Below are 16,563 nucleotides of genomic sequence, written 5' to 3'. Positions count from 1 at the left end.
ACAGTATAGATGTGACCTTTCATTATACCTACACTAACAGACAATCTAATACACTAAGCTACTTTTTGTTTTGCTTTCTTTCATAGTTATATGCGATGATATGGATGTCTGGAAGTTCGGATAACTCGATATTTTTTTCGGTCCCATGAACATCGAGACAACGGTGCTCGACTGTAACATGAACTAAAACTTAAACGTAATTTAAAAGTGAAGAATTGCATTTTATACAGTATTTATAATAGATACATTTAAACACAGAAAATGTACTGAAAAAAGTACAAGCACTCAAGTACTAAATACTGTAAACTAATACAGTTTACTCAGTAATGTATTATTATTTTTGTGTTATATGATATTTACATAGCGCACATATCCAGGCAACTAGTGCTTGCTCCAGGCGCTGGTATTTTTTTCCCTCGATCACTGAGGGTCAATCTCAACGGCACATCGTATTATCAATCTCAACTCCCTGGGGAGTATACAACTCTTGCAGCCACTAGGTGCACCGAGTTATTGTGGCTTACTCATCCTAACGAGACACACAGAGTCACAGTACCTCGTCCAAGTTTACTGCACGTTGCTGTACCCGCAACTAGGTGTTTGCACGTATTCATGTGGCCACCATCTGGTCATATACCAACGGATTCGTCGGTTCTTTAAAGTGCACAGGATTGTGTACTGTACACTAGGGGTTGTGACAACACTGAAAGAGTCTGCACACAAAGTTGACTCCAAGATGTTTACGCCCGGTCACAGGTGGGCTCGATCCCGTCACCTCAACCTCGCTGGATCCGCGCCCACCTCGCCCCAATGTACAACCGATTACAGGAACAGCTGTACAAACACAGTTAACTAAAACAGTAAATATTACCCACAAGTGTTCAGGAACAGCTGTACAAACACAGTTAACTAAAACAGTAAATGTTACCCACAAGTGTTCAGGAACAGCTGTACAAACACAGTTAACTAAAACAGTAAATGTTACCCATAGGTGTTCAGGAACAGCTGTACAAACACAGTTAACTAAAACAGTAAATGTTACCCACAAGTGTTCAGAAACAGCTGTACAAACACACTTAACTAAAACAGTAAATATTACCCACAAGTGTTCAGGAACAGCCGTACAAACACAGTTAACTAAAACAGTAAATGTTACCCACAAGTGTTCAGAAACAGCTGTACAAACACAGTTAACTAAAACAGTAAATGTTACCCACAAGTGTTCAGAAACAGCTGTACAAACACAGTTAACTAAAACAGTAAATGTTACCCACAAGTGTTCAGGAACAGCTGTACAAACACAGTTAACTAAAACAGTAAATGTTACCCACAAGTGTTCAGGAACAGCTGTACAAAGTGTTCAGGAACAGCTTAAAACTTAAAAAACAGTAAATGTTACCCACAAGTGTTCAGGAACAGCTGTACAAACACAGTTAACTAAAACAGTAAATGTTACCCACAAGTGTTCAGGAACAGCTGTACAAACACAGTTAACTAAAACAGTAAATGTTACCCACAAGTGTTCAGGAACAGCTGTACAAACACAGTTAACTAAAACAGTAAATGTTACCCACAAGTGTTCAGGAACAGCCGTACAAACACAGTTAACTAAAACAGTAAATGTTACCCACAAGTGTTCAGGAACAGCTGTACAAACACAGTTAACTAAAACGGTAAATGTTACCCACAAGTGTTCAGCAACAGCTGTACAAACACAGTTACCTAAAACGGTAAATGTTACCCACAAGGTTTCAGGAACATCTGTACAAACACAGTTAACTAAAACGGTAAATGTTACCCACAAGTGTTCAGGAACAGCTGTACAAACACAGTTTTCAGTTGTTTACATCATCGTCGAAGACTCAATGGAGAGAAACGTTGTTCTTTTACCCTTCCTGTGACTGTATTGCAACAAACATATGCGTTGTCGACTGCTCTGAAGGAATACCTATTCTGTATGTTCAAGATATTCACAGTACCGATCAGACAGAGTACACTGTCTTTCAAGATGACCTTCCCAGACCTCAGAGGTTGCCGTAATGTTGTTGACATGATATTTCCCCCTGCTGATAATGGTACCGATCCCATTTATGACATTACCAGAAACAACCCAGGTGCTTCTTAGAAGATCCGTGACATGCTCAGAATGTGACGTCTTGGTCACTGGTAACAAAACATTCTTTGGAAAACGTGAAACAAGCATGTGATAACAAATACATACCATATACATACACATACACACAGTGCCACCACGGAATGATCCATGATGAAACACACGTTCGGGTGTGCAAACAATTTTTTCAATAGTTGAAGCTTACACCGTCTTCGAAGACTCCGTGGAGGAAAACGTTGTTCAAGCACCCTTCCTGTGTCTGTCTTACAGCGAGCATAGGCATAGTCGACTGCTCTGAAAGAATACCTGTTCTGCATGTCCAAGATGTTTCCAGTACCCAACAGACAGCGTACACTGACAAGATCACCTTCCCAGGCGGCATAGTGTAGGGGTGTGTTGCCTTTCTGATCCTGAATATTAGCATCAGCTCCATGTGCTAGAAGGTCCTGCAGAACAATGGGATTGCCCGTCTCACAAGCTAAATGTACTGGACTTCGACCTGCAATATCCTTGCTGTTTACTTCACAATGGTGCGCCAGCAGCAGGTTTACTGAATCCGTGTGATTGTTTCCCACAGCTGCATGTAAAGGAGTTGACTTATCCTTGCGAGATCTTGGATTGAGCAAACAATTATTACTGTCCAGTAATACTTTCAAAATACCAGTGTGGCCATTTCCAGCTGCAAGATGCAAAGGGGCAAACCCATTGCTATCAAACGCATTGACATCGACTCCTCTTTGAATAAGTTCCTGAGCAACATCACGTGTACACACGTGTTTCAAACGGGCAATGAAAGACTTTTGAAGCGCATTTGGAAAGGATGGTAGATTTGTCGCGACCATGGCAACACAGTTGTCTGCATTTTCACAGCAGTTGTGTAGAAGATTTTCACCAAGAACCTCTCCTTGTTCTAAAATATTCACCATAACGTCTTTTTGGCCTGTAATCACACAGAGCATCAGGGGTGACAAAGTATTTTGTGGAAGAAACCTTTCCATCATATTGCTCATATGAAGGAGAGGCAGTATTAACCCTCCCCAAAAAAGTTGTAAAGGACGACAGCTTATAAACTTTGGCACCGACCAATGGTGATGGATATCTGCACCCCTCTCAAGCAGAAACAGAGCTCCATCTGAAGAAAAGGACATAATAGACACCATTAGTGTATTAAATCCTACGATGTCCACAGCATTGATGTCAGCCCCATTTTCCACTAAGATCTCCAGCACCTCCAACTGGTTTCCAATGACCGTTTGCATTAGAGGCGTACGTCCAATGTGACTTCTGGCATTTATATCACAGCCTAATCTTAGTAGACAGTTGACAGTATCCATGTGACCATTCTGACCTGCGAAGTGTAGACAAGTGTAACCTTCATTGTTAGATCTGTGCACACTACATCCTGCATTGTGTAACAGTTCTACTATTTCTGTATGTCCACTTTCAGCACCTTTTGTGATTGCATGACTCCCACGTTTGTTTAGTGCATGGATGTCGCAACCTTTTTCCACCAGAATTGTAACTATCTCTGATAGACCCGTGTAACAGGCACAATGAAGTGCCGTCAGTCCCATTGACTCTGTCTTGGTAAAATCAGCTCCGCTTTCTAAAAGATTCTTTGACGCGTCAATATGTCCACCAAGTAATGCTTTGTGTAGAGCTGTTTCCATCTTCTTGTTCCTCTGATCCACATCATTAACCTGATCTATCAACAGATTTATGAGATCAGTATTGCCTTGCTCTGCTGCTAAATGCAAAGCGGTGTCCCCTTGCTTGTTCCCCAAGTCAACATTTTGACGAGGAAGGACAGCCCTGCATACGTCAATGTGTCCATTCCTGGCAGCAACTAAAAGAAACGTTTCTCCGTCTTTGTTTCTCACTTCATGCAAATTTTCCTGGTTAGATGAAAGGATAGAACTGGCGCCACTGCTGTTTCCAAACTCACAGCAACCAAACAAAGCATTTACCAAGTTATGTTTAGTCATTGGGAACCTTCTCAATAGCTCTTCTAAAATCACGTTTTTCTTGTTGCTCGATGCTAGATACAAGCAGGACTCGCCTGTGGCTTCATGAACATGCTCTGGCAAATCCTTTGGAATATCAGAGCAACTGAGCAATTTCACTACAAACTCTTTCCACTGCAGAAGGACATGCGAAAGAACATGTATCATGTTTCCATTACAAAGCTCCTTTGCAAATCTATCAACCACGATTGGGATGATGTTATGTGTGACATCGACATAGCTCTCACTAGGTTCAAACCCGTGTCGGAGGATGTCCTTTAACACGTTCATATGGCAATGTTTAATTAACAACTCAGGAAAGTCACATCCGAGATTCACTGCTACACTTTGGAGCACAGATGGGTGGGAAAACTTGATCATGTCTTCCTCTATTTGAAGATATGGCCCTTGTAACACGTAGCATGTCTTCTGGAAGGTATGAACATCAAAGGTATCCATGATGTGATCAGGAATCAACCCCTTTCCAGCATCTTGTAACTGTTCTGTTGTTTTGCAAAGTGGCATCTCCCCTCCGTGTTTAAGGAGTAGAATGAAAACGTAGCGTTTTACCAGATCGTCACTCAACTGTCTGATTGTCTCCTTCAAGAAGACAAGTGGTTCTCTAAAAAACGTCACTGGGTCTTCTCGTGTGTCTTGCAAGGTAAACATCAGCTCTGCACAATGTGGAAACCCATGTGGAGTGGGTTCCTTGATTATTCTTTCAATGACATCTTTGGAAAGTTCTCTGTCATGTTCATTCATCATGACATGAATGATTTGCAGCTTATCATCAAGGTTTAGCTTAGCTTCAACAGATGTACTGATATCCAGGATATTGACCTTCGTGAATATGTTGTTAATAAATTTTCCTAATTTGTGCTCTGCTTCTCTCCAAATATAGTCTCTGCTTATAATGATGTATTTCACACTGGATGTTTCCGGTTCTTCTCTATGAGAGTTTTTAAGGCTATGAGATCTTATGTCATCAAAAACAGAAAGCCAACCTTTCCAACAATTCTCATCATATTCAAATGTCCCGAAAATATCATTCAACAAAACAATCGTGTGTTCTTCCATCGAGTGAGAAAAATATTCCTGGGGTGTTTTGGGAGCAAATGTGCACCATCGTCTTTTCAAGAAGTCGTTCATCACCAAATAACCCGTTGTAGTCTTTCCTTCACCAGGACTTCCTATTATGGTGGTAACTGGATGTTTGAGGACATGTTCTTTCACCACAGTGCACGCTGTAGTCCAAGCTTTATGTTGACTGCGCCTCTTTACCTCACTGTCCCCATCTGCAATAGCACAAAGCGATGTATAATATGACAATGGTGAATCAACAATACGGCACTTGCCCAGGCAATTTCGAAACAGAAAATCCAAAATTTAAGCTATTCCTGTCTTGTGGGATTGTCTGAAATGTATATGTATTACCTTGACATTGACATGACCCGAGCAAGAACAGAAGAAAGCGTCTGGCTTTTGTCATCGAAGAATATGATTTGGTACCCCTGGTATTGTATAAATGGCCTGACACATAGCAAGGGTGGGGGAAAATGTTACGAAAATCAAGTAGTCTATCTTTTCACAAGGTTTTTGGTGACACTGGCCTGTAATCGAGATCAGCAAAGGCTCTCTCAAAATACATTTACACCCTTGGGATCATGTTCATGGGGTTTCATTTCATCTGGTTGGAAGATTATCTGAATTTTCAAGGATCAGATTACTTTTCTTCTCAGTTTTGCACTACTGGCCATGTCATTGTTTGGTCAAAGTTGACGATCAAACACCTTACGTACAACAATTCTGGGGCACAATGTGTAAAACCCTTTTCTGGAGTCCCCCGCCGTGATATTGCTGGAATATTGATAAATATGGCGTAATACCACACTCACACACCCATTCTTACCATGAGGAGGTGAAGCATATTTATTGATGACCTGCGTGCCACCGACACACACGTTGCCCTCCTCATCACCTCCTTCCTCTGTTACAGCTGGAACATAAGCATGTATATATAGCAAAATGTTCTCACTGGGTGAGTAAATTGGGAGAAAAAGATGAAATACATAGTTCCAAACTGATAGAAAGTGCATACAAGATACAATCAAATATTTTACCATCAGTAACAAAATATATACAAACCTTTTTGTCAAGTTCAAAATAAATTACTATCATTAAATATTAATTATAAAAAAAGTTCATAATTATTCAAAATGAACTCTTCAGGGAGAAAACTGTTAACTGTTAACAGGTGACTATTACAATCTCCCTGAAGAGTAAACAACGAAACATGTTGGAGAAAAAGGCATTATGTTTTTATTCACCTATCTGATATTTATGACTGAACACCTGTACTTAACTAGCCACATAAAGAAACTGTGCATTGTCAAAATATTATCCCAGTTGATAAGTACGATAACAACGTCAAAGGTACATATAAACTTTAATGGAGAGATCATGAGACCATAACAAGTCGGGAGAGTTTCAATTGAAAAGTCAATCACAATGACGTCACGAGTCCACAAGCGGGACAGGGATCAAACGACCATGTCACAAGCTCAATAACGGGTATGTCCACCATCGGCATTGAGAACAGCAGTGCATCGGCGACGCATAGAGCCTATCAAACGTGCAAGGAAAGCTTGTGGGATGTCACGCCAGATTCTCTCAAGTTCTGGTGCAAGGTCAAGGACATTATCTGGCGGATGAGGAAGACGGCGTAGACGTCGATCCATCTTGTCCCAAACATGCTCTATCGGGGAGGGATCGGGTGAATTTGCAGGCCAAGGCAGTAAGTCAACGTTGTGGTGTTGCAAGAAATCCATAGCAACCCTTGCCGTATGAGGGCGGGCATTGTCAATCACCAAAGGAGTTCTTTGGCGTGCTGTTATTCCACCCCAAATCAACACGGAACCACCTTCAAAGCGATTCCTCTCCAAGACACAGGCCTGAGCATAACGTTCTCCCACGCACGTTGACGTCCATCACTATGGGAAATGTTAAACCTGGACTCATCTGTAAAAACAAGATTTCTCCACCAAAACAAGGGTCTGCGGACATGATTTCGGCACCACATTCGGCGAGCTTGTCGATGACGTTGTGTCAGGATAGGCCGTATGGCGGGACGTCGTGGTCTGATCCCGTGATGACGTAAACGTTGTCGAACTGTGTTGGGTGGATACGGCGAAGTCCTGGGATGGTTCGGGCATCTGTGGCGAAGATGGGTCACCCCTTATCCATCTGTCCTGTCTTGGCGTTGTTATACGTGGACGTCCAGAACGTGGCCGATCGATGACGTCATTTGTGTTATGGTAGCGTCTCACAGTACAGAAATGGTGTTCCGGTCGCAGTGGAAATGTGCAGCCACTTGTCGTTGAGACATTCCCCCACGGACCATCCCAATGGCCTCATGACGTTGTGCAGACGTGAACCTTGGCATGCTATGCGTTTCAATAGCCGTTTAATTTTTTGAACGATCGCAAGGGCAGGGGTTGAGCTTTCCAAAGTGACAGTATTGTGTGGCATTCATTTGCTCTGTTTCTCTTTCCCGGAATGCACGTGCAACAACGTATTGAACGTCTCAAGGACGAACCCACTGACGTCACGGAACGTGCATGCATGTTGGATACATGTCACTAATCTCTGAGTTTAAATCCTTATGTGTCTACACAGGTTTGATAAATTTAGATTTTAAATTTTTGTATGCACAGTTTCTTCATGTGCCTCGTATATTTTGGACATTTTGTGCGTGTCTAGAGCATTTTCGCTGGTTTGGTTCAAACGAGTGATCCGATTTTGGAATGAGGTCATGTCTTGAAAATTAAAGTGACTCATCATTTCTTTGAATCTTTGAGTTCTTTTGTTTGTTTGTTGTTGTCGCCCTTTCCAATATTCCAGCTATATGTAAATAACCGAATCCGAGACATCACGACCATCAGTCTACACAGTTAGTATAAACTGACCCCACGTTCCTCTTAGCCGTCTCTTACAACAAACAAAAGTTGCGGATCTTCACAGGCAATTAATGTGACAACAGTCACAGACTATACAAATACAGACTGACTGACAGAGTTTGGTTTTACGCCGCTTTTAGTAATATTCCAGCAACATCACGGCGGGGGACACCAGAAATGGGCTTCACACATTGTACCCATGTGGGGATTCGAACCCGGGTCTTTGGCGTGACGAGCCAACGCTTTAACCATTAGGCTACCCCACCGCCACGTAGAAATAAAGAAAAACAATTAATAAACTTCCAGCAGTTTAGTTATTCCAAAGTTGTGTAAAAATAGTGGTTGGTTTGAAAAATGTTGAGAATATGGAGATTGCCATCTTACCACCCCATTCTCAGTTGTTGAGTTGGGTTGGGTTGGGTTTTACCTCACATCGGCAGTATTACAGCCATGAGAACAAGTCTGAATTCATACACATTTAAAATATAAGGTCCTAAAAGAGTTGTTGTTGTTGTTGTTTTTGGGTTTTTTTGTTTTTTTTTCGTTGTTGTTTTTTTTTTTTTTTTTTTTGTTGTTGTTTGTTTGGGTTTGTTTTTTTTTGGGGGGGGGGGGTAAAAACAATCAAACTAACAAACATATATATTCATTACATTACTATTTACAAACAGAATGTCATAGCACCAAATTAAAAAACAAGCAATCCGTCATTCACATTACATAGTTACAATTTATGGTACAGGTCGACTTCCCTCCTCAGGTAGCTAACAATGAGATGTCCGGTGACACGGGAAAACAGATCTTTCAGATTTATCGCCTCATAATGTATGTCCCTTGCAGTGGAAAAGTCCACACAGTCAAGCAGTATTATATGATTGATGGTGAACACTTCATCGCAAGAGATACACATGGGAGGACCATCACATCCGTTTTCAGCAGATAGTCGTGAGTAAACCGACTGTGGCCAATACGACATCATCCTAAAACTACCTCATCACGTCTTGACTGACAACCCAAGTAGGTGTAACCAATTCATGGAGTTTATTTCTTCCTATTCGGCTGTCCCACCTTTTTTGCATGAGGTCCCGAGTATAACTTTTGACAGTTTGTTTGAAATCACTATACGCGATCAGCAGTGGAGATAAGGGCTTGTCAAGAGCTGCTTTAGCTGCAGCATCGGCCTTTGTGTTACCTGCTGTGCCACTGCGTGTTGTACAATTGTAAACGTTACAGGGACCTTGAATGCTGTAGTCCTGAAACCCTATTAACTACTGGAGATATCCAGATTTCACTGACAGCTGCCTGTCTGTATGTGCTCAAGTGAACCCTCTGTCCCATTCCACAAAGCCATTAAAGCCAAGGGGATGGCCTAAAAGTCGGCCGGGCCGGGCCAAGGCGGGCCAAATACATTATTGGCTAATAAACCCATTAACGAACACCATGCGTACAATTAATTAATGCAATATACACGCAAATAAAATAAAAGCAGTCAAAACACTGTCACTTCCTGCCCAGGATCCCAGGATGCCACACGCTAAGAGAAGTAAGCAACCTTCCCTCATATACATAGCAAGGAAAACACACAACAAGAAGACGGTGTCTTTTCTACGGGAATCTCGGTATGTAGTCATTGTTGTTGTGGTGTTTTTTTTCACCATTAGCTATACATTTTCAATTAAACTATGCATTTGTGAAGGCAGGAAGAGTATCGATCCAAATGTGCAGGTTTCGTTTTAATATTCTGCAATCCATTTTTAGTATTACCCGGTGGCCCGGCCCGGCCCGGCCCGACTTTTCTTGGCCCGACTTTTAGGCCATCCCCATTACAAGGCTACGACGGTCGTCAGGCATATACGTAACACTGGTATGGTGGCTTTGTGAAACGTGGCCCTGGTGTCTCCTGGATACTATGTCTGATCTTACCTCCGACTTGTTGTATCACCTGTTGTCCTCCAACAGAGACGTTGTACCCGTGCACATGTATCTGTGACATTATCAATGTCTATCCTTTATATGATCACGCATTTCAGGTGACGAGAACACTTCTCTGTCGGTAATTATTTACTTGGAAAAGCACTGTGTATACTATTTGACACACGTCCGGCGATCTCATAAACAAACACTGGTTCAAACCAGTTATTAGTGATCTTATCATAACTAACCTAAATATAAAATTCCGTAACACGCGACTAGTCACTGCTCAAATATGCGCATGGGCTGCTTTCAAAAGGCAACTGGGGTACTCGCCAGGCAACTTTAGAACCTGAGTGGAATTTATTCAGCGGGGTAGTAATGTAGCCTTTTCATCAAGATATACGGCCACTCGTTGGCATTACATTGAACCAGACTTACAATGCACAAGCTCTCACACTGCTGATATACATGACATATTATACGTCTATTATCCCACTTAAGGTAATGACCAAAAGAGCAGACGGGTAGGTCACACCGACTGCTCTCTGTGACGATGATCTATCTTCGATACCAAAAAAGGCGATCCTGTGCACATGGGAAATTGAACCTGAGCGCCTTACCATCCATGTTATAACATTGCAACTCAATAGATAATGGCACACCCGGAATGGTTTGTGTTGCATATATCGTGTTCACTAGTGATACAGACCTAAGGAGGAAGATCAAGGGTACAAACCGAGCACTTGTTGGATTCTCTTTGTTGATTTGCTCCACATTTCCAGCACACTTTTGTATACTAACTTCTGACCTGACCACACAATCAACATTGCTACAATACTCACACAGTACGTCTACAGTCTGTGACTTCCTAGCATGGTATACAGTCCGTTTGAGTAAGAAACGCTTACGGAATTTATTAATGGCATAAAATGGTTGGCCCCTTTCGGCTTCAGCACGGAAAACATCGTACACTTTCATCATCAACTGTTTCACGTCAGCATTCAACTTCATTTTTCATCAGGCATGTGTATCCCGTGCACGACGAGATAGTGGCTGTTCCGTTTCTGAGGTTTCACCCCGCCGCGACAGATAACAACTTTTGCGTTTTCAATGATGATTGTTTCTTAAACAACTTTTTTGGTGGAGTCCGGAAAATTTTCAAATATATGAAAGCTGTTGGGTATTAGTAAATGATAAACATGTGTACTATTTATCTTTATGTGGCAATTTTGTACAATTTGCAATTCATCGGTCCGTTTCTGACTCAAACGAACTGTAGCAAATACACTCCTGACCAGATATTCCACCTTGCTACAATACCCACACAGTTACAGTCTGTGACATCCAAGCATGGTCTTGTAAATACACTCCTGACCAGATATTCCACCTTGCCACAATACAAACACAGTTACAGTCTGTGACATCCAAGCATATTCTTGTAAATACACTCCTGACCAGATATTCCACCTTGCTACAATACCCACACAGTTACAGTCTGTGACATCCAAGCATATTCTTGTAAATACACTCCTGACCAGATATTCCACCTTGCCACAATACCCACACAGTTACAGTTAAGTCTGTGATATCCAAGAAATACAGTTGACAGTCCACCTGACATCCAAGCATATTCTTGTAAATACACTCCTGACCAGATATTCCACCTTGCTACAATACCCACACAGTTACAGTCTGTGACATCCAAGCATGGTCTTGTAAATACACTCCTGACCAGATATTCCACCTTGCTACAATACCCACACAGTTACAGTCTGTGACATCCAAGCATGGTCTTGTAAATACACTCCTGACCAGATATTCCACCTTGCTACAATACCCACACAGTTACAGTCTGTGACATCCAAGCATGGTCTTGTAAATACACTCCTGACCAGATATTCCACCTTGCTACAATACCCACACAGTTACAGTCTGTGACATCCAAGCATGGTCTTGTAAATACACTCCTGACCAGATATTCCACCTTGCTACAATACCCACACAGTTACAGTCTGTGACATCCAAGCATGGTCTTGTAAATACACTCCTGACCAGATATTCCACCTTGCTACAATACCCACACAGTTACAGTCTGTGACATCCAAGCATGGTCTTGTAAATACACTCCTGACCAGATATTCCACCTTGCTACAATACCCACACAGTTACAGTCTGTGACATCCAAGCATGGTCTTGTAAATACGCTCCTGACCAGATATTCCACCTTGCTACAATACCCACACAGTTACAGTCTGTGACATCCAAGCATGGTCTTGTAAATACACTCCTGACCAGATATTCCACCTTGCTACAATACCCACACAGTTACAGTCTGTGACATCCAAGCATGGTCTTGTAAATACTCTGCTGACCAGATATTCCACTTTGTTACAATACCCACACAGTTACAGTCTGTGACATCCAAGGATGGTCTTGTAAATACTCGACTGAACAGAAACTCCACCTTCCTACAATACCCACACAGTTACAGTCTGTGACATCCAAGCATAGTCATGTAAATACTCCTGACCAGATATTCCACCTTGCTACAATACCCACACAGTTACAGTCTGTGACGTCCAAGCATGGTCTAGCAAATACACTCCTGATCAGACATTCCACCTTGCTACAATACCCACACAGTTACAGTCTGTGACATCCAAGCATGGTCTAGCAAATACTCTCCTGACCAGATATTCCACCTTGCTACAATACCCACACAGTTACAGTCTGTGACATCCAAGCATGGTCTTGTAAATACACTCCTGACCAGATATTCCACCTTGCTACAATACCCACACAGTTACAGTCTGTGACATCCAAGCATGGTTTTGTAAATACACTCCTGACCAGATATTCCACCTTGCTACAATACCCACACAGTTACAGTCTGTGACATCCAAGCATGGTCTTGGAAATACGCTCCTGACCAGACAATCCTCCTTCCTACAATACCCACACAGTTACAGTCTGTGACATCCAAGCATATTCTTGTAAATACACTCCTGACCAGATATTCCACCTTGCTACAATACCCACACACTTACAGTCTGTGACATCCAAGCATGGTCTTGTAAATACACTCCTGACCAGATATTCCACCTTGCTACAATACCCACACAGTTACAGTCTGTGACATCCAAGCATGGTCTTGTAAATACACTCCTGACCAGATATTCCACCTTGCTATAATACCCACACAGTTATAGTCTGTGACATCCAAGCATGGTCTTGTAAATACACTCCTGACCAGATATTCCACCTTGCTACAATACCCACACAGTTACAGTCTGTGACATCCAAGCATGGTCTTGTAAATACACTCCTGACCAGATATTCCACCTTGCTACAATACCCACACAGTTACAGTCTGTGACATCCAAGCATGGTCTTGTAAATACGCTCCTGACCAGATATTCCACCTTGCTACAATACCCACACAGTTACAGTCTGTGACATCCAAGCATGGTCTTGGAAATACACTCCTGACCAGATATTCCACCTTGCTACAATACCCACACAGTTACAGTCTGTGACATCCAAGCATGGTCTTGTAAATACACTCCTGACCAGACATTCCACCTTGCTACAATACCCACACAGTTACAGTCTGTGACATCCAAGCATGGTCTTGCAAATACACTCCTGACCAGATATTCCACCTTGCTACAATACCCACACAGTTACAGTCTGTGACATCCAAGCATGGTCTTGCAAATACACTCCTGACCAGATATTCCACCTTGCTACAATACCCACACAGTTACAGTCTGTGACATCCTAACATGGTCTTGTAAATACTCTCCTTACCAGATATTCCACCTTGCTACAATACCCACACAGTTACAGTCTGTGACATCCTAACATGGTCTTGTAAATACTCTCCTGACCAGATATTCCACCTTGCTACAATACCCACAGTTACAGTCTGTGACATCCTAACATGGTCTTGTAAATACTCTCCTGACCAGATATTCCACCTTGCTACAATACCCACACAGTTACAGTCCGTGACATCCAAGCATGGTCTTGTAAATACCCGACTGACCAGATATTCCACCTTGCTACAATACCCACACAGTTACAGTCTGTGACGTCCAAGCATGGTCATGTAAATACTCCTGACCGGATATTCCACCTTGCTACAATACCCACTCAGTTACAGTCTGTGACATCCAAGCATGGTCTAGCAAATACTCTCCTGACCAGATATTCCACCTTGCTACAATACCCACACAGTTACAGTCTGTGACGTCCAAGCATGGTCTTGTAAATACTCCTGACCAGATATTCCACCTTGCTACAATACCAACACAGTTACAGTCTGTGACGTCCAAGCATGGTCTTGTAAATACTCCTGACCAGATATTCCACCTTCCTACAATACCCACGCAGTTAGTCTGTGACCTCCAAGCATGGTCTTGTATATACACTCCTGACCAGACAATCAATACTCAATACTCACGCCACACACCCAGTCTGTGTACTACACAAAGGAAAGCATAACAAAACAACTAAACTTAGAAAAAACCCATTTATTCCATATTTACAATCTGTTATCAACCATACAGCAATCTTTAAATCGAATCTGCAGATCATTCATATTTTGATGACTTACGAAAACTGTATTTCCTGTCAATGGAGTGAGTTGGCATTTAATCTGTGTCACAAGATCCTCAAGGCCTCGAGACATGGATGATCTGATTCATGGTCAGATTGCTCAATGTCAGAAGAATATGGGAGGAAAGCTTGAAATCTTAATCCACAGAGCATTCGTAGTGTTACGAACCATCGTAACTCTATACTGGTTACAAATGGCGTAGTTCTACACTGACTGATGACTGAGTTTAGTTTTACGCCGCTTTTAGCAATTCCAGCAATATCACGGCGGGGACACCAGAAAATGCTTTGTGCCCATGTTCGAACCCGTGTCTTCGGGTAGTTCTATTTGTTTAGTGTCCCAGGTCTTTATTGTTTGCTTCTTTGGTAAATGCCAGAAGCATGGCTGTGGTTTCTTATTGATTACTGGATTCTGTTGTAACTAAGGGAGGCAACTCAGCACCGCCAACCTGTTTCATTCAAAGTGACAGTTACTTTCATAGATGCTATACAAGATTAGTGATCTCAGTCTTTAGTCAGACAAATATTTTATATGGGAAAAGTATGCTTGACTTACCATTTCAAACCAACAGCCTTCTGTGACATGCTATTCTGAGGAGTCGGAGTGAGATGGAACACCACAATCAGCATACACAGCTAATTAACCTATAGGCTGACCATTTCAGTGAGTGAGATGGGCTTTCCACCACTCTGCAATACTCCAACAATATCACAGTGGGGGACACCAGAAATGGTCTTCACATTGTACCCATGTGGTGAATCGAACACATGTCTTCAGCGTGATGAGAGAACACTTTAACCACTAGGCTACCAATCGCCATTTGCAACCATTTGCAAGCCCGGGGAGTCTGGGATTTGTAATGCTTTGTTTCAGTGTGCTCTGCAATACAGGCTAAATGGCCAAATACTTTTGCACCAACGACACAGATTTTTCAGATTATTTGTAAACCTGAGGACAGAGTTCAACCCTGCAATGTCAATAACTGATCATTCATTTTCAAATAATACCAGTCCCCCGTATCCCTTTCAACAAAACAAAAGAGAGGGAGTGAGCAAGTATGGTTTTACGCTGCTTTTCGCAATATTCCAGCAATATCCATAAATGGGCTTCACACACTGTACCCATGTGGGGAATCAACCACTAGGCTAGCTATCGCCCCTGACCATCTGCAAGCCTTGGGAGTCTGGGATTTGTAATGCTTTGTTTTAACCCTGCAATGTCAGTAACTGATCATTCATTTTCAAATAATACCAGGTCCCCCGTTACCCTATCTACAAAACTAAGTGAGTGAGAGAGTATGGTTTTACGCTGCTTTTAGATTTCCAGCAAAATCACTGAAGGGGACACCAGAAATGGGCTTCACACATTGTACTCATGTGGGGAATCGAACCCAGGACTTCAGCATGACAAGCAAACGTTTTCACCACTAGGCTACCTCACCGCCTCAATAAACAATTTTTATTGCTAGACTTTTTAATGTTTTCAATAGCAGATAGGGTGTTAATAATGTCAGCTTCGATATTCATTCTCACTGTTGTTTCACAACATGTCATCGCCATTATCACTCTATTTCATATTCTAGACATGAGAAGTGACCTCAGAGTCCATATTCTTCCCATGGCCTTCCTCCAGCTCTTCCTCTGTCCATCCAACGTCGCCATCTTCCCATGCCACAGTACTTCCCATTTTAAGCTGTCTTAACCTCCTGTCATCACTCATCAACCTTGCCTTACTCAGAACATCCCAGTCGTGTCGTCCACGCCTCATCATACCTCCTCTCCTGTCGTCTCTAACACAGCACCACTGAACGCAAGGTCCCAATAATGTTCTACACCACACTTCCTGAACTGTTCACGTGCAAAAGATTCTGTTGGACACAGCTTGAACTTCATTTCAGACAATGCCCTCGATTTTGTCATACCCTGAAACAAAACAAAAAGAACAGTGAGGGAAACATTC

General features: G+C 42.2%; 1 protein-coding gene across 3 annotated transcripts in view; it reads right to left on the bottom strand.

Moving 5' to 3' along the window:
- LOC124290510 (ankyrin repeat domain-containing protein 50-like) overlaps positions 1-10,224 on the bottom strand; it is a 41,111-nt gene extending 30,887 nt beyond the window's left edge. The window contains exons 1-3 of one of the 3 annotated variants that reach the window (XM_046727253.1): positions 9,993-10,223; positions 6,026-6,112; positions 1,395-5,411 (exon numbers count right to left, since the gene is read on the bottom strand). In XM_046727253.1, coding sequence (XP_046583209.1) covers positions 2,161-5,411; positions 6,026-6,112; positions 9,993-10,062 — 3,408 coding nt within the window. In that variant the 5' untranslated portion in view covers positions 10,063-10,223 and the 3' untranslated portion in view covers positions 1,395-2,160. Of the gene's footprint in view, positions 1-1,394; positions 5,412-6,025; positions 6,113-9,992 lie in introns of those variants that run through there. The other 2 variants (XM_046727260.1, XM_046727268.1) reach the window with 2 other exon arrangements.
- Positions 10,225-16,563: the final 6,339 nt, after the last annotated feature.

Source organism: Haliotis rubra, unplaced genomic scaffold, assembly GCF_003918875.1.
Source record: "Haliotis rubra isolate DU_JTF1 unplaced genomic scaffold, ASM391887v1 Scf1125, whole genome shotgun sequence".
NCBI lineage: Eukaryota > Metazoa > Mollusca > Gastropoda > Lepetellida > Haliotidae > Haliotis > Haliotis rubra.
This window is presented reverse-complemented; position numbering and strand designations above follow the sequence as displayed.